Source organism: Capra hircus, chromosome 10 (assembly GCF_001704415.2).
Source record: "Capra hircus breed San Clemente chromosome 10, ASM170441v1, whole genome shotgun sequence".
Taxonomy (NCBI): Eukaryota; Metazoa; Chordata; class Mammalia; order Artiodactyla; family Bovidae; genus Capra; species Capra hircus.
In genome coordinates this window covers 77,500,800-77,521,016 of record NC_030817.1, presented here as the reverse complement: position 1 = coordinate 77,521,016, position 20,217 = coordinate 77,500,800, and the positions used below count along the sequence as shown (strand labels likewise).

The window sequence follows — 20,217 nt, the reverse complement described above, 5'->3', positions numbered from 1 at the left end:
TTTTGCCATTTGCAGTAACTGGGATGGACTTGGAGGGCATTATGCTAAGTGAAATATGTCAGAGAAAGATAAATACTGTATGATATCATTTCTGTATAGAATCTAACAAACACAATAAACTAGTGAATATAACAATAAAACAGACTCACAGAGAACAAGCTGGTGGTTATTAGTGGGGGCAGGGCCAGTAGAGGGGTGTGGGTGTGGGAGATGCAAGCAATTGGGTATAAGGTCGGCTTAAGGATGTACTGTTACAACACGGAGAATATAGCCAATATTTTGTAATAATTGTAAATGGAAGCTAACCTTTAAAACTGTTACACAGCCATTGTTTGGCTACAGTCCACAGGGTCACAGAGAACCAGACAGGCCTGAAGCACCTGAGCACACACACACACGAATGAGCGAAGCCAGTCTGAGAAAGCTGCACCATCTGATTCCACCTACATGACATTCTGGATGGAGCAAAGCTATGGAGACAGTAGAAAGACCAGTGTTTGCAGGGGTTATAGGGAAGAAGGGAAAAAATTTTACAGAACGCTTTTAAGAAAAGAAAGCCTAAGCAATGAGTAAAAGTCAAAAAGTTTAACAGTAAAGTTTAACAAACTTCGGTAGCTCAGCTGGTAAAGAATCCGCCTGAAATGCAGGAGACCCCAGTTTGATTCCTCAGTCGGGAAGTTCCCCTCAAGAAGGGACAAGCTACCCGCTCCAGTATTATTTGTCTTCCCTGGTGGCTTATACAGTAAAGAATCTACCTGACCTGGGTTCGATTCCTGGGTTGGGAAGGTCCTCTGGAGAAGGAAATGGCAACCCACTCCAATGTTCTTGCCTGGAGAATCCTAGGGACAGCGGAGCCTGGTGGGCTGCCATCTCTGGGGTCGCACAGAGTCAGACACGACTGAAGCGACTTAGCAGCAGCATTCTTATGCTTTAGCCATTTGTATGTTTTTTGTATGAACCAGAGACTAAGAGACAAACAACCATAGGCTCTGCTGGAACCACATGGATCCAGGCCCCATCGCTGCTCAGAGTTTGTGCTCAGCTCGCCCTGCAGTTTCCGTCACTGTGTCACTCAGAGCACAGTGGTACACAGCTGAGTCTGACTCTTGGACTGAGGCTTTCTCCAAGTGGAAGGAAGTGGTTTTTGCATTGTAAGTGGCTTCAAAACCTTTGTTGGTTCCCTTGTCGCTGGCCTTCGTGGCTTTCAGGAGGAGCTGCGGACCTTCTCCAGGATATTGGACATACCAGAAAAGAGTAGGGTACCTAGTGGCTGAATAAGTACAGTTCACAGTCAAGGTAGCCCCTTCCAAAAGGGTCACTTGGCCGTCCATCTGGCTCACTGAGTCTCCACGGGTTTGTCCTAGGGGAAAATAAGACAGTTCTTGTGATCTTGGGCATAAAACTCTGGGATAAAATTACACTTAAAGGTTTTGTTGACATAACAGAAGAAAGGATCCAAATGTTTAGAGGCGTTTTCCTTACCCAGCAGGAAGAGTATCACAGTCACTAAGCCTGGAGAAGAGCTCATCTCTAGAGTGTCTCCTGAATAACGTTCTTGACTCTTAACATGAAGAAATGTTGAATTCACAGTGACAGTGACGTTTAGTTTCAGTGAAGTTGAGGCACACAGGAAATGTGTCTGTTAGGAAACTGCACCCTCTGGTGGACAGGTTCAGAAATGCGATGCATGTATAATGGAAATAAAGTGAAGTCGCTCAGTCTGTCCGACTCTTTGAGACCCTATGGACTGTAGCTTGCCAGGCTCCTCCATCGATGGGATTTTCCAGGCAAGAATACTGGAAAAGAATACTGGAGTGTGTTGCCATTTCCTTATCCGGGGGATCTTCCTGACCCAGGGATCGAACTTGGCTCTCCCACACTGCAGGCAGACTCTTTACCAACTGAGCCACCAGGGAAGCCCAGTATCCTGGTCTTCTCCCTAAATTAGAAAATGTTATCCTTGACTTTATCCATGAGGCACATATCAGTCTTCAGGTGGAGCTTGGAAATCTGATCAACAGCTCTGAACGCTTCTCAGGTCTGCTTTGTTCCTAGGATACTACCTGACGTGGAAGTTCTTTAACAAAGCATTCCAGGTATTTTTGTAGCTGAGAAGATATCAATTTTCTTAAGAACTTTAATATAATATTTTATATTCTCATGGATCCATTGTGGGCCAACCTATAATCCACTGACTGTCAGAAGAGTTTGTGGCTGATTAGAGAGGAAGTAATAAGAAGCTAGGTCATTACTGAGTGAATCTCTGTTTTCAGCATTGTACCCCAAGTTACAGAAGAGTGACTGACAATTATTTGCTGTTTAGTTGCTGAATCAGTCATGTCTGATTCTTTTGCAACCCTAAGGACTGTAACCCACTAGGCTCCTTTGTCCGTGGGATTTCCCATTCAAGAATATTGGAGTTGCCATTTTCTTCCCCAGGGGTTCTTCTCAACCCAGGGATTGAAAATGAGTCTCCTGCATTGGCAGGCAGATTCTTTACCACTGAGTCCCCAGGGAAGCCCTGACTGATGTTTATTACATGCTCACTAAATATTTGCTATGCCAAAAAAATTAATGAATAAAGGGTCTTTGATTGTAGAATCACTACTACTTGAAATAAAATATTTTCTCAGTCCTAAAATAATATCGTTTGTAAGAAATGTTATCTTTTTAATAAAAATTTTTAAGGGAAAAAGTCACACTGTCTTATCAATAGTCAAATAATCCTGAATTTCAGAATCATTAAAATGTGAAAACAAAAGAAATATCATAATCGAAATGATCAAATCCTTGTAGAATTATCTAAGATCAATATCTTATTCCCCTTCTTCTTCCTTGACTCTAAGATAAGAGGGTTGGCCTATGTAAATCAGACAAGTACTAATCCTATTATATATTCTAAGTTGATATCTAGCCTCAAAGATACTTTCTATTCCATCTGCCACATTTTGTTGCTAAACTTGAACCAAATAATTTTCCCCCAGTGTTTGAAACCCTGAAGATGTAGATTTGTGTCAAAAGCTCAGAGCATGAGTTAGGATGCTCTTCTTTCCCAGCTTTTCAAATTGTTAAAGACCTCTCAGCCAATATTCACATGACAGCTGGAAGTAGAATTAATGAGTGAATAACTTAAAATTACACGTTCTGGGCCCACCAATAACTTCATGGATCACATTATCCAGAGTTGAGACCCACGAATCTGTAATTTTCTAGAGCTCCCCAAGAAGTTGGGTTGCAGCCAGTCCGATGTTGGTTCACAAGTTTTCATTTGAGGCAGATGTCCTAGATCGAGGTAGCTGTCAAAGATCAGGGGCAACAGGATGTTCCCAGGATTACAAACATACTCAAAACTTCCCTTTTTGAGTACCAACAGCAAAAACAAGCACTTCTTTAGCTCTCTTTTTATGACCATTCATTTTATAAAACAAAACCTCTGAGGAGTATCAAGATGAAGTTCTAAGAGGCAGTCATCTTCTGTAAAGCCCTGTAACCATAGATCCCTAAACACACAGATGGAAGCTTAGCCCATTCTGTTTCTGGGAGTTCAGTCTTCTCAGATTCACATCAAGGAATTTCATGAGTCCAGAATCAGAACTTGAATCATTTCCCAAATCCAGATTTAAATTTTAAAAAACAGGCTTGATACTGCTTGGACTCACATATCCCTTCCTTTCTTCTCCACCTTCCAAGTCACATAGTAAGAAACTGCCTCAAAACTATGCCAGAAAGAAATTCTGGAAAATCTATTACAAACCTCTGTTCTGGTAGGTGGGTTTCCCTGGTGGCTCAGATGGTAAAGAATCCGCTGGCAATTCTGGTATATAGAAAGAACACAAACTAGGTTGTAATGATGTAGGACTGAAAATAAATGTATAGCACACGGATGCAGTTATTACCTCTACTTTAAAAAAAAAAAAGTTTAAGGCCAATGAGTACATACAGGAGAAATATTTTTGCATTTTGTGGTCATAAAATAAGACTTCTGTAACACTGAAGAAAAATATTTGCTATATTTGGATTTTAATGGCTTTATTAATACATAGTTCTAAGATTGACACATGTATATACTTATGAAACCATCACCACAATCAAGATAATGAAAAATACATCACCACAAAAGTTTCCTCTTGTCTCTTTTTAGTCCTCTCAGCCCTCTCTTCACTTCCTACTCCCATTTTCAAGCAAGATTTCTCTCAAAAAATAGTTTGCATATTCAGTAATTTCAAATAAATGGTATGATGTGTGCCTTTGATAGCTTCTTTCATTCAACATAATTATTTTAGGATTCTTCCATGGTTATTACAATCATGTTTCATTCCTTTGTATTGCTGAGTAGTATTCCATTATATGGATATGATTTATCTGTGGGTACGTTTATCTATTCACCTAATGATGGACATTTAGGTTAGTCCTAGTTTGCGGCTGTTACAAATAAAACTGATATGAACATGTGTGAATAAGATTTTTTATAGTCATACTCTCATTTCTCTTGGGTCAATATCTGGGAGGGGAGTGACTGGAGCCTATGTTAGGAATATATTTGACTTTGTTTAACTTTCGTTTTTTTCTAGTAACGTTTTTGCACATTCCCTTGGATTTGATGCTCAGATAATTACTCTGTCTTTGACTAATGGTAGATTCACTTCTTTTCCAAACTGTGTGACTTTTGTTTCTTTCTGTTGCCTTATTGCACTGGCTAGGACCCTTAGTACAATATTCAGTACAAGTGGTGAGAGTCAAAAATCTTCCCTTATTCCTGAAATTTGAAGGAAAGCATTCAGTCTTTCGCCATCCAGTGTATTTGATGTGGATTTTTTGTAGAGAACCTTTATTAAGTTAATGAATTCTCTTAAGTCCTGGTTTGCTGGGAGTTTTTAATCAAGAATAGATAACTGAGTTTTGTCCAATGGTTTTTCTGTACCTATAGAGGTTACTGTCGTTAATCAATCATCTGTGACTTGTTAATCTCTGTGGATACATTGCTGATAAATTGTCACAACAAAATACTAAAGAAGATATCACTCTATCATCTTACAAATAGTAAAACAAAGCTATCTAGAAACTTAATTTTAGAGTTAATAGTTTTGAACACAGACCTGTCTAGTAGCAAAAATCTGTTCCCTTTTTCCCCTGTAGATTCTTTTCAGAGAACTTTTGAGAGAGAGGGCAGCAAAATTACTTCTCAAATCTTTGAAATATTTTAAGACAGTCTTTTAATAGGCTCTTTACTTATGCATACTGAACTAATTAAATAATTATAGATTTGGCCCTTTCGCCAAAAGAGGAAAGAAACATAAAGAATACTCATGAACTTGTTTACAAAACAGGAACAGACTCATAGACTCATACAGAATGAACTTATGGTTGCCAAAGAGGAAGGATGGGGGGGGGAGACAGTTAGGGAGTTTGGGATGGACATGTACACACCGCTATATGTAAAATGGATAATCAACAAGGACCTAATGCATAGCACAGGAAACTCTGCCTAATGTTACGTGTTACGTGGCAGCTTGAATGGGATGGGAGCTTAGGGGAAAATGGATACATGTATCTGTGTGGCTGAATTCCTTTGCTGTCCACCTGAAACTATCACAACATCGTTAATCCATATATACTCCAAAATAATATAAAGTTTAAAAGAGAAAATATCCAAGCTGCAATTCAGAAGATGACCACAAGGTAGTGCCTTGACCATTCCTTTCAGACTACTGCTTACGAGGCACCTGAGGAGCAATACACCATCCCCAGGGTGACAAACACTTCCTTCTGTAAACCACCACAATTCTGCAACTTCATTCATGACTACTGGTCACTCTATTTCTCTTTCCCTTGAAACTGGCATGTGATAAAGTAGTCTAGAGCATAGTTTTTCAGACTAACCAGGATAAATGTTTCTCAAAAATTTAAAAATTGTACTGCCATGTGATCGACCAATTCTACTTCTGATTATATTATATTCAAAACCCTTGAAAGAATTTGGATATATACTCCAAATACTGAGATATTCATATATCCATGTTTCTACCAAAAGATGGAAGGAACACAAATGCTCATCAACAGATGAATGAGTAGACAAAAAGTAGTGTATATGTACAATGGAATGTTATTCAACCTTAGAAAGGTATTTAAAAAAAATCTACAACATGGAAGAAATTTGAGAACACTATAATAAATGTCACAAAAGGACTAATATTTTATAATTTGATTTATATGAATTATCTAAAGTAGTCAAACTCATAGAAAGAGAAAGCAGAACAGTAGTGGCCATGGGTTGGAGGGACAAGGGAATGAGGAGTTAGTCTTTTTTTTTTTTTAATTTATGTTTTTGGCTGCACATCAAGGCATGGGGAACATCAGTTCCCTGACCAGGAATCAAACCTGTGTTCCCTGCATTGTAAGCATGGAGTCTTCCTCACTGGACTACCAGGGAACTCCTGAGGACTTAGTCTTTAATGAGTACAAATTTTCAATTTTCAAGATGCAAAGAGTACTAGAGATGGATGGTGCTTGCTGAACAGCAATGTAAATGTACTTAGTATCACTGGATTGAACACTTAAAATAGTTAAAATTGTAAAAATGAATGTCAAAATGATAAAAACAATTTAAAAACATTTAAGAGAGTATTTTAAGAATTCTACTTTACACATCTGCTTCCAAACGCAAATATAAAAGGGAGTTATAATACAAAACCACTTATCAATCATCCATTACCATTCAGATTTTAACGAGCTGAGAAAATGAGGTTAGATGTAGGAGGAAATTGGAGACAAGGAATATTTTGGTCTTTGTTAACACTGTGTTAACAGTGTTTGGACTTTTTCAACATTGTTGAAAAAGAGGGCCTAGAGGGATGCAAAATCAGTCACATGATGGTAAAAATGCTTTATGAAGAGTGGTACAGCAAAGGGCAAGAGCAGAGAAAGGAGACAATTCATACTCTTCTCCTTCACAATATCCTTCTAAGAGCAGTTAACTATTAATCATTTGTGAATAAGATTTATGGGAGGCAGTTAAACTATATTATAGAAATTGAGCTATTTCATGCTAGAGGTGTTAATACTTCAGAATGAGTATTAGCACAAAGTTTGTGACATATTAAACATTTTAGAAAGTAAATTAGAGTGTATTAATTCCACTAATAAATCTAAAATAAACTTATTCATTAAATGGTATAACACTACATTCAAACAGATATTCAAAAAGGACTACCACAGAGACATTTTACCACCTTCCTTATTCCAAGTAATGTCGGTAATACAATATACATACAATAAATATTTATTGATCAAATTGATCTGTGGAAAATTCTTAAAGAGATGGGAATACCAGACCACCTGACCTGCCTCTTGAGAAATCTGTAGGCAGGTCAGGAAGCAACAGTTAGAACTGGACATGGAACAACAGACTGGTTCCAAATCAGGAAAGGAGTACGTCAAGGCTGTATATTGTCACCCTGCTTATTTAACGTCTATGCAGAGTACATCATGAGAAATGCTGGGCTGGGTGAAGCACAAGCTCTAATCAAGATCACCAGGAGAAATATCAATAACCTCAGATATGCAAAGGACAGCACCCTTATGGCAGAAAGCAAAGAGGAACTAAAGAGCCTCTTGATGAAAGTGAAAGAGGAGAGAGAAAAAGTTGGCTCAAAGCTCAACATTCAGAAAACAAAGATCATGGCATCTGGTCCCATCACTTCATGACAAACAGATAGGGAAACAGCAGAAACAGTGACAGACTTTATTTGGGGGCGGGGGGGGGCCTCCAAAATCACTGCAGATGGTGACTGCAGCCATGAAGTTAAAGGACACTTACTCCTTGGAAGGAAACTTATGACCAGCCTAGATAGCATATTAAAAAGCAGAGACATTACTCTGCCAACAAAGGTCCGTCAAGGCAAGGCTATAGTTTTCCAGTGGTCATGTATGGATATGAGAGTTGGACTATAAAGAAAGCTGAGTGCTGAAGAACTGATGCTTTTGAACTGTGGTGTTGAAGAAGACTCTTGAGAGTCCCTTGGACTGCAAGGAGATCCAACCAGTCCATCCTAAAGGAAATCAGTCCTGAATATTCATTGGAAGGACTGATGTTGAAGCTGAAACTCCAATACTTTAGCTGCCTGATGTGAAGAACTGATTCATTGGAAAAGACCCTGATTCTGGGAAAGACGGAGGGTGGGAGAAGAAGGGGATGACAGAGGATGAGATGATTGGATGGCATCACCGACTCAATGGACATGAGTTTGAGTAGACTCCAGGAGTTGGTGTTAGGCAGGGAGGCCTGGTGTGCTGTGGTCCATGGAGTCACAAAGAGTCGGACACAGGTGAGTGATTGAACTGAACTGAACTTATCTGAAAGACCAATAATTCACACATATATTTAACTAATTCTTAATTCAGACAGTTCTGAATCTCCTTAGTCAATTATTCTGGTTTAATCTAATCACCAAATGATAAAGATTTTGGTGGTTATATTTGTCTTCGATAAGGAATTTAAATCCAAATTTTCAGGGATAAGAATGTTTTTGATGAGTGATAGCTCTAGACATGGTCTATGAACCTAGAGAAATACTTTCTTAGAATGAGAGTTTCCCCTCTAAACCTACACCTGTGCTGCCACAGTACTAACCACTTCCTGTCCGTGGAGGCGATTCCCTACCCTGGTCCCTACAGCAGGACCAACTAGACCAATTAGAACTCTGGGTTTTGGTGCAGGTCCCTCCTACACGCCTCTCACTGTGGGCTCACTCAGTGCCCAGAAATACACTGCAGAGTCCTCCAGTTGTGAAGCTGAGATGGTAAGTGTGATGAATTTGCCTGCCTTCTGGAAATTCAATGAGTAGCGACCTTCTGTGGCATTTGGCTTGTTAGAAGAGTCCTGGCGAATGAGGAAGGTCATCACCCCACTGCTGGGTTGCTTGTACCAGCATAGACTATAAGTTGTAATACTGATGTCATATGTGCAATCCAGGGTCACATTTTCTTTCTCCTGCACTGACATTGGTGGTTGGTCTTGAGTTACTTTCTGAGCAATACTGGATCCTAGAGGAAAAAAATAGATAGAAGTAGACTGCAGCCATGAAATTAAAAAGCACTTGCTCCTTGGAAGGAAAGCTATGAAAAATCTAGACAGTATTAAAAAGCAGAGACATTACTTTGCCAACAAAGATCTGTACAGTCAAAGCTATGGGTTTTCCAGTAGTCATGTATGGATGTCAGAGTTGGACCAGAAAGAAGGCTGAGCGCTAAAGAATTGATGCTTTCAAATTGTGGTGCTGGAGAAGACTCTTGAGAGTCCCTTGGACTGCAAGGAAATCCAACCAGTTCATCCTAAAGGAAATCAACCCTGAATATTTATTGAAAGGACCGATGCTGAAGCTGAAGCTCCAATACTTTGGCCACCTGAGGCGAAGAGCAGACACATTGGAAAAGACCCTGATGCTCGGAAAGACTGAAGACAAAAGAAAGGTGCAGCAGAAGATGAGATGATTAGATAGTATCACTGCCTCAATGGATGTGAATTTGAGCAAACTCCAGGAGATAGCAAGGAACAGGGGAGCCTGGCGTTCTGCAGTCCATGAGGTTATAAAGAGCCAGACACGGCTTAGCTACTGAACAAAACAATAAAGATTTAGGAATAAGTGATGTAGAATAAAGAAATTCTACTTTACACTCAGCTAGGCTTCCTTCCCAGGGTAGCCTTAAGACTGCCTGTTCCTTTGGTCCTTCGGTCACAGAGGAGGCACAATCCCATCAGGACCATCCTTACCTAAACACAGTGAAGCCACGACCACCCTCAGAAGGCTGGAGAGAAGCATGTTGCAGCTCTTCCACTAGATGGAAAAATATCTTTTTCTTCAACGTCAAGGCTTTGCAAGGTGAGGTGAGCCTGACAGGGTGAGGGAAGGATTGCTGGGTATGTGCTGCTGCTGCCCCACCACAGGAAACAGGGGTGAGTTGATGTAGCAAGTTGATGTAGTTAGTTGAGTAGCAAGCTGATGTGGGTTACATCAACTTCTCTATGAACCAGGTGAGGGTCCTACTCACCCCAAACTTCCTTTTGTGTTAACCAGTTCTTCTACTGATAGCAATTACATCTTAAAATAAACACAAGTTAAATTTGATATTACAAAGAAGACCCCCCCACACACACACACAATGCTGTGTTGGGTCACTGCTTCTGTGAAAGAAATGAGTGAGTAGCTCTTATTTAAAAATATTATCTGTAATGTATTATGGAAATAACATAAGACATACTAACCATGCATCCTCACTTCTGTGTTCAGTTCTTCCACCTAAGGTAGAAATAAATCACTTTATGGTAAGAAAGCAAAGCACTTTAGCTCTTCTATTCTGCCTGTTGTTACAATAATGCTTCTCCTCACTATCAATATTTTCACTTGCCCATCTTGGGGAGAAAGCAGGAAAATCTAATCACCCTTTTCTAAAAGTTTGAGCTGAGGTTGCAGAGACTGACTCCTGTCACAGAAATCCCCGTTTATTCTCTACTAATTTTGACAGCCCAGCTCTGTTCATGAAAGCCAGATTAGATATCTTAGTTTTGTCATTAGGTTATCAAGCCTTGAATTTATATTCATCCCATTGACTTAACTGGGACCATAAATGAGCTGTACCAAAGTGTTATATATTCTGTATGCCCAGCTCTAAAGGAAATACGTAGCAGGTGATCTCATACACCTCCCTAAGAGAGCTAACCCTAGGATCACCACTGATTCCACCCCAACCCTACACCTGTGCTACCACAGCCTTAACCACTTCCTGTCTTTAATAAATCTTTGTTTGTGCATGAATATAACAGGAAAACCATGCCTAGGGATATGACTCAACACCATGGCAAACAACAAAGACCCACTGCCTCTCACAGCCTGTTTCTTGATACATTAGCCAAAACTTATCTTCCCCTGATAACTCAGTTGGTAAAGAACCCACCTGCAATGCAGGAGACCCTGGTTTGATTCCTGAGTCAGGAAGTTCCACTGGAGAAGGGATAGACTACCCACTTCAGTATTCTTGGGCTTCCCCTGTGGCTTCACTGGTAAAGAATCTGCCTGCAATGCAGGAGACCTGGGTTCAATCCCCAAGTTGGGAAGATCCCCTGGAGAAGGGAAAGGCTACCCACTCCAGTATTCTGGCCTGGAGAAACCCATGGACAATATAGTCCATGGGGTCACAAAGAGTCAGACGTGACTGAGTGACTTTCACTTCACTGTTCACTTCACATCTTCCTGTCTCAGTAATGACAGCCTCAGCGAAATCGTTTGAAGCATCTTTAGATCTTGCAGTGGAATCTCTATTAAGTTTAATGGAACCACATACAGTAGGAATTGTTCTCCAATTTAAAAACACCCAACTTTTTTCTAACAGCTGGTTGACTAAATACGAAATATCATTAATTAATCTTCATATTATTTAAGTCTTTTAAACTTCTCAACTAAAGGATCTCATGATTGCATTCTGTTACTTAAAAAGCATCCATACCCAGAACAATTCTTTGGACAGTCTCATATCAAACTCTGAATTTATATTTTTTAAATTTTGAAATGAGTTAGGTATGGGCTGGGGGGAGGGGGGTGCTTCCCTGGCAGCTCAGCTGGTCAAGAATCCACCTGCAATTCAGGAGACCCCAGTTCAATTCCTGAGTTGGGAAGGTCCCTGGAGAAGGGATAGGCTACCCACTCCAGTATTCTTGGGTTTCCCTGGTAGTTCAGTCAATAAAGAATCTGCCTGCAATGAGGGAAATCTGAATTTGAGCCCTAGGCAGAAAGATCCCCAGGTGGAAAGATCCCCTTTAGAAGGGCATGACAACCCACTCCAATATTCTTGCCTGGAGAATCCCTATGGATAGAGGAGCCTGGGCGGGCTACAGTCCATGAGGTTGAGAAGAGTCAGACACAACTGAGTGACTAAGCACAGCACAGCCCAGGAATGGGGAGTTTGTCGTTACAAAAGGAGGGCACAGGGGAGTTTTGGGGAGCGGTGAAACTGTTCTATCTTGTTATGGCTACATGATCTCTACAATGGATTAAAATTCAAAATAAGCAGAAATATGTTTAAAATAGTCAAATTTTCTATGTAATTACTTAGGAATTAAGATTTAATATACTGAACTCAAAATAGCAAAATAGGAACCTTCTACCATCTTTTCACCCAGCCCAAAACACCAATTTTCACAGTCATACTCCAAGGGAGCTTTGAGAAGTCCAGAAATCCAGCAGAGAAGTTCCAGCACACCGTCTGACGTCAGACGCAATGAAGAGGGTTAGGGGAACAATTTCACATTACCTTCATCACTCCTCCCCTCAAAGCACACAGCTGGGCTCCAGGGGAAACATTCTTGACCTGCGATTTCTCCACAGAGGAAAGTGAGGGCCTGTGAGTGAGCATCTGCTCTCCAGCTTTGGGAGAACCTACAGAAAAGCCTCACCCCTTTCTCACCTCACCCAGAATACTTAGGTGTGCTGCTCAGCTGGGGAGTGGGGAGCACCTGGGAACAGCAGCCAGGTCTCCAGGAGGGCATTAAATGGACAAGTTTCCTACTACCGGGGCACTGGCTCCATCAGGACTGCCCACAAGTCGTGGGGGATGCCTCGCCTGCCAATCATCAAAAGTGGCCCAGGGGTGTCAGCCATCACACAACGTCTGACTCAAACACCACCCCACCCTGTCACTGCTCCCAGGGCACAAAGAACAGCCAGAGGGAGGCTTTGCAGATGCCTAGTGAGCATGTGCAGAAGGCGGCCCCACTCTGCTGGCCTGGAAGAAACAAGACAGGTGTAAGCAGCCAGCCTCCCCCTAGGGAAAGGAAAAAAAATGGAGGCTATCAACACCCAGACTGGCCTCCTAGGATCAAGAGAAGGCCATGAAGTCTGCAGTAAATTGTCCAGAGACAGGAGAAAGCAAATACACCACTTGATTTGCAACTATGTGAACGTGACATTTTCAAATCACTTTCTATCTTACTTTTTCTCTAATACACACAAAATATATACTATTACTGGGCACTAAAGGAAAACACATGTCATATTTTCTCAATAAGAAAGTGGCAATGCACATAAAGGGGATGTCAAACAATAATTTTAATATATTAATATTTCTCATAGAGCTATTTCAAAGCTGATGTTTGGGAACAAGACAATGAAATGGGGAATGCTCAGATAAATATTTACTATTAAGTGGGAAAAGATACTAATTAAGATAAGAATTTATAAAAAGAGTAAACTGAATAGTAGCAACATTGTGTGATCATAGAATTGTCAATATCATATTAATTATATAAAGCATTTTCTTATATTTGGCATGTAATTTGTATAATCAGAAAAATATGCTGTTTTCAAAGCACAATATTTTTAAAACCCATTCATAATGAGGATTGTGATATGAATAACAGGGAGAGTATTTATAGAAGAGGAGTCTGAATGGCAAAATGTAAAGTTGGTCTTACAATTTAAAAATAAATCAGTAAAATACTAACTCTCTTCAAGAATTCAGTAAGCAGCAGGTATCCAAAATATGTTCTAGCCCTTTCTAGCCACCCTTGAGCCTAATATTCTTATCCAGTGCTTTTTGTGGCTTCCCTGATAGCTCAGTTGGTAAAGAATCGCCTGCAATGCTGGAGACCCCGGTTCGATTCCTGGGTCTGGAAGATCCCCTGGAGAAGGGATAGGCTACCCGCCACAGTATTCTTGGGCTTCCCCTGCGGCTCAGCTGGTAAAGAATCTGCTTGCAATGTGGGAGACCTGGGTTTGATCCCTGGGTTGGGAAGACCCCCTAGAAAAGGGAAAGGCTACCCATTCCAGTATTCTGGCCTGGAGAATTCCATGGACTCTATAGTCCACAGTGTAGCAAAGAGTTGGACACGACTGAGTGAATTTCACTTTCTTTCACATGTTTTTTATGACTAGCACATCAGTTTCCACCAGCAGATGAACAATATAATCTTTGTCTTATTTGAAGGTGGCACCAAAGGAAGGGGGCTGCCCCAGTCACAGGTTTGAGTACAGACAGAAGATGCCTGGGAAGCACTGTGTACTTGCTGCACAGAAGTAGACAGCCGAGTCTCCAGCTTCAGTGGTTGCGATGTGCAGGGAGAGACGTTTGGCTGTCTTGTTCAATAAAACAGTCAGTCTCTGGTCTTCCTCTTTGTCCTTATTTGAATGAATAGCTATAAGGAGCTGGGGACCTTTCCCAGGTTCTTGCTTATACCAAGGGAAGTAGTCTGAGTTACCATCTGTATAAGTGCAGGTGATAACAGAGCTGTTTCCCTCCTGGACACTCAGGGTGGAAGGACTTTGCTCCACCTTGTTTCCAAGGCTGACACCTATGGAGAAAGTAGAAGTCAGAGAAAGGTTGTTAGATTATTTAGCTCTGGACTTTACTTTTCCTTTTCTACAATAACTAGAAGAAACCTGAATAAAGCCAGTCTTGGCGTCTAAAGAATATCTACTAATCCACTCTGTTTCCCTTAAACCCTCAACTCACAGTCCAGCTGCAGCCACAAGAATGCGATTAAAGCTCCAATGGGTGTCTTCATTGTTTTTCCCATTTAGAATCAACTGTGAACCTGCAGTCTCCAGCCAGGAGAGCTGCTCTTGTTACCAAGTGATCCTTTCTTTTCTCTAGTGGTTTCTTTCATTGTTTACCCAGCCAATAAGAAAAAGGCTCTGCTTCTGCCCCAAGCCTACCTATCCATTCAGAACCCACTCACATGAACCCTCCACATGTTCTGATCAGCAGAGGTGCAGCACCATCTGGTGGTCACATCTCTAACTACTGAACTCTCTGGTTAAATATCTTTCTCGTACCTGTCCCTATGAGGGACTCTGATGCATAAAAACAGCAAAGATCAAACAAATTGTGTCTTAGATTAAACATTTAAATGCACAGCAAGAATGTAGAGATCAAGATTTATACCTCTGCACACAACTGAGTCATTTTTAGTAAGTTAGAAGGAGGTAGATGCTGTTGCTCTTCATCCAATGATGGGCCTGATATTAGTTTTGAAATTAAAAAAGCACCATGATTCACTATTAAACATAAAAATATAAAACTCCTTTTCACCTTGTATACCATGCTCTTTTGTCTACTATGGGGAGAAAATCTTTCTAAAAGGAACATGTAACCCAAAGAAGAGTATAAGAGAAAAAAGATCATTTGATATTCCAAATGCTTATTATCTTAGATTGTGTTCCTCTAAGCCGGTCTTGCCTGTTAACTGTGACTGTAGTTAACAACACTGTACCTTTCATTTGAAAGTTGCTCAGAGTTCAGACCTTAAATAACTCACTATAATAACAACAAGACAAAAATCCTGGTAATTATGTGCAGTGAAAGATGTGTTCACTAACCTTATCAGTGTTATCACTTCAAAATATATACATATACCAAATCATTACAGACACCTTAAACTCACACGTATCTTAAGAGCAGTGAATGACTCAGCCTTAGTGGAATTTCCTCCAGAGTATGAATATGAGTCAGTTCTACTGGCATGCTTCTGCTGCCTGGGCCATCGCTGGCTCAGAGTCTATATTCTATTACTTTTCTTCCAAACTCCACTACAGTGTTGTTTCCCAAGTCACTGACATTGACATTTCCCCAATAAAATGTTCTTTCCGCAATACATTTCCCCTTAACTTCTGTGAGTTTCCAGAATTATCTTCCTCTGCCAAAACCACTTTGATTATTTAGAATTTTCTGGTTATCGCTGTAAGAATAAGTCCAAGAAAGCCTCAGCATTGCCTGAGTCTTCTAGAGAAATAGTGCAAATAGAAGACTGGCCCTAAAGAATCTGTCATAAGAAACGGTCCCTGGGCAAGCAAGACTACCTCATTTCCAGGGGTAGGAGCCCCTCTCCTGTGATTTGGATTCTCTGGCCCTGTGGATTACAAAGAATAAATTTAACCTCTGTTCCATATCTCATACCTTGAAAAATTTGCACAGCTATGGTGAAGAATAGCTACTCAATATATAAATATGTATATTTATCAAAATGTGCCGGTTTTATGCATGTTAAACTTCTTGCATTGCAGGCAGATTATTTACCATCTGAGCCACCAGGGAAGCCCAGGTAATACACAGTTTGGAACAATTTTTCATGTGACATTCTTAATTCATCAAAGACTGGATTTAGAAAGCAGTTATTGCTTGTCATAAGTTCCCTGGTGGCTCAAACAGTAAAGAATCTGCCTGCAATGCAGCAGACCCAGGTTTGATCCCTGGGTCAGAAAGATCCCCTGGAGAAGGGAATGGCAGCCCACTCCAGTATTCTTGCCTGGAAAAATCCCATGGACAGAGGAGCCTGGCAGGCTACAGTCCATGGAGTCACAGAGTCAGACATGACCGATCGACTAACACTACTATAAAGAATTGTGGAGAGCATTGGTGTTCTTTACTTGTAAGTAATCTCACTCAGGCCTCCTATTTTAGTGCCCGCCACACACCTTCAACCCACACATACACAGGCACTCTCAAGAGCAACACCATCTTTCTCAACTATTCAAAGATAACTGGTCTTTCTTTTTTAAACTCTTCCACAGCACACATCGTGACACCTCTCACACTAAACCTAGGTTTCATCTTCGTCTAGTCTGTAACATAAGCTTTAATTCTTCCTTACACTTCTCACCTTTGGAAATTTTGCTGACATCACTATGTGCTGTGATCTCCTTATCTATTCTTTTTGTGTTTGCAGGTTTATATCCTTTCTGATTTCTTTACTATCTTAGAGATAAATGTGTATTATTTATCTACTGTGTTTATACAAATTTCAGACAAAACATTTTATTGCACAACATTTTGTATTGTTTAAGTATACTTTGACAGGCATTTTATTTATAAAATTTTAAAAATAAAATTTACATTTAAACCAATCTAATAAAACATTAACTAGATTTAAACCAACAATGCATAACTAATATATACTAGATTTAAACCATCAGTGCATAACAAAAATATATTAATGTTATGACTATAGCTCATTCATAAAGCCTACAAATACAGCCTTGGGAAAAAGTAGAAGAAAATTTTCATGAAGGTGGAAGAATGAAGTAAAGAGAAATATTTTAGAAGCAGCAGGCATTTCAAGGTCAATAACATTTTTAATCATTCTTACCATAATAGCCACTGCAGAACCAGAAAACATATGTTGTTTACTTCTGTGCTTAAAACTTTCTTCCAAGCAACAAAAGTACTCCTAGTGTGCCAATAAGCAGATGTTAATTAAATAGGATTGGAGAAGGCAATGGCACCCCACTCCAGTACTCTTGCCTGAAGAATTCCATGGACAGAGGAGCCTGGCGGGCTACAGTCCATGGGGTCCCAAAGAGTCGGATGTGACTGAAGTGGCTGAGCACTCACACAGGGGAATGTTTACTTCTTGTCCTTCTGCTCTAGACACTGGTGTGATTTTTGTATCAACCAGAGACTGAGTGACAAGCCACCATAAACTCTGCTGGGACCAGAGGGGACCAGGGACTCTCAGCATCCAGGCCCCGTCGCTGCTCAGAGTTTGTGCTCAGCTCCCCCTGCAGTTTCCGTCACTGTGTCACTCAGAGCACAGTAGTACACAGCCGAGTCTGACTCTTGGACTGAGGCTTTCTCCAAGTGTAAGGAGGTGGTTTTTTACATTGTATGTGGCTTCAAAACCATTGTTGGTTCCCTTGTCGTTGGCTGTCATGGCTTTCAGGAAGAGCTGTGGACCTTCTCCAGGATACTGGACATACCAGGAAAGAGCAGGGTACCCAGAGATTGAATAAGTGCAGTTCATAGTCACAGAAGTCCCTTCTGAACGACTCACTTGGCCATCCATCTGGGTCACTGAGTTTCCATGGGTTTGTCCTGGGCAAATTATAAAAGAAAAGTTCTGTGTCTGTCTTGGGCATATTTTTCTAGGATAAAATTATGGTTAAAGATTTTGCTGACATAATAGAAGGAAGAATCCACGTTTTAAGAGACATTTTACTTACGAAGCATTAAGAGTATCACAGTCACTAAGCCTGGAGAAGAGCTCATCTCTGGAGTGTCACCTGAATAAAGTTCTTGATTTTTAAGAGGAAGAAAGGTTGAAATCACAGTGAGGTGACAAATCGAAGCCTGCATTTCACACAGGAAATGTGTTGGCGTCAGGAAGCTGCACCTTCTCATGGACAGAGAGAGGAATGGGATGCGTGTAACCTAGTCTCCCAAGCATGTTCTCATCCCCAGCTTTATTTTTGAGACATATACCAGTCTTCAGGGCTTCCCTTGCAGCTCAGTCAGTAAAAATCTGCCTGCAGTGCAGGAGACCAGAGTTCGACCCCTGGGTTGGGAAGATCCCTTGGAGAAGGAAATGGCAACCCATTCCAGTATCCTTGCCTGGAAAATCTCACAGACAGAGGAGCCTGGTGGGCTGCAGTCCATGGGGTCGCAAAGAGTCGGGCACGACTGAGCAACTAACACTAACACTATACCAGTCTTCAGATGGCGCTTGGAAATCTGAACAAGTTGCTCTAACCTCTTAGGTCTATTTTGTTAGGCCTCTACCTACCTGACAGAAGTCCTTTAACAGAACATCCCTAGGGTATGTCTGTAACTGAAAAGATACCAATTTCCTTGAGCATGTTAAAACAGTCCTTTACATCATCATGCATTCTGTGTGAGCTAGTCATAATTCATCGACTACCAGAAAAGCGTTTGGGGTTGAACTTAGAATAAGTAATAAGAAACCAAGTCATTACTGAGTGATTCTTTACTTTTCGACACTGTACTCTAATATGTAGAGCAGTCAACTGAGATTTATTACATCACAAAATATCTGTCCAATTAAACAAAAATGATGAATAAACAATCTTTGAGGAATCACTACTTTTTGAAATGCACTGTTTCCTTGGTTGGTTGGTTTAGTCGCTAAGTCTTGTCCAAGTCTTGCAACCACATGGACTGTAGCCTGCCAGGCTCCTCTTGTCCATGGAATTCTCCAGGTGAGAATCCCAGAGTGGGTTGCCATTCCCTTCTGCAGGGGATCTTTCCAACCCAGGGATCGAACCTGTGTCTCCCTCATTGCTGGCAGATTCTTTACTGTCTGAGCAATAAATACTAATCTTACTAAATCCTACTAATAATACACTCAGTAGATATCTAATCTCAAGTACACTTTTTATTACTTAATGTAATAAATAATAAGCAAAATGTTATACCAACATTTTGATGCCAAACTTTAACCAAATAATTTCCCTCCACCATGTCTGGAACCCTAAAGATGTGAATTTCTGTCAAAAGCCTGGAGCTTGAGTTAGGACTCTTCTTTCCCAGCTTTTCAAATTGTTAAAAACTTATAAATTGATATTTATGCAACAGCTGATGATAGAATCAATATGTGCATGATTTAAAATTACAGATTCTGGATGCACCACTAATTTCATGAATCGTATTTTCCAGACTTGAGACTTGCGAATTTGTAATTTTGAAAGCTCCCTAGGAGGTTTTGTTGAAAACAGTCCAACAAAATTTCATTTGTGATCAATGTCTAGACAAAGATAGTTGCCAAGGTTCAGGGAAAAAGCTCTGGGCTCAGAATGGAAAAATGTTTCCATGACTACACTGTGCTAAGTCACTTCAGTTGTGTCGGACTCTTTGCAACTGTATAGACTGTAGCCCACCAGGCTCCTTTGTCTATGGGATCCTCCAGGCAAGAATACTGGAGTGCATTGCCATATCCTCCTCCAGAGGATCTTCTTAACCCAGGGACTGACTCTCAGGTTGGTTCTTTACCACTAGGGCCACCTGGGAAGCCTATGACTATACAAGTTGTGTTAAATGATTCTTCTCTGTGAAGTACCAGCAGCAAAAAGAAGTCTTGTTTAGCTCACTTTTTTTAAGCTGGCTTTTTATGAATGTTCATTTTATTAAAAAAAAAACAAAAAAACAAAAGAAACCAAAAACCCTGAGGGCTATCAGGATAAAGTTCTGGAGAAGGAAACAGTCCGTAAAGCCCCAGTAATCATTAGTCTGTAGACACATAGATGGAAGGCTTGCTCAGTTTCTTTCAGAGATTTGACTTTCCACAGTTTCAGAGCAGGACATTCCATGAATCCAAAGTCAACGTGTGACTGGTTTCCCGTATTCCAATTAAGTAGGAAAAGCAGACTCAGATACTGGTTGGCCTCACGTATTTCTTCCTTTCTCCTTCACCTTCCAAATCACATTGTCAGAACCTGCCTC

The 20,217-nt window shown here is 40.6% G+C and overlaps 1 gene segment (V, D, J or C); it reads right to left on the bottom strand.

The window, feature by feature from the left end:
- On the bottom strand, positions 1,026-14,584 carry LOC102175948. The segment is given in 3 exon segments: positions 1,026-1,360; positions 14,051-14,338; positions 14,500-14,584. Coding segments are annotated over 3 exon segments (687 nt in total).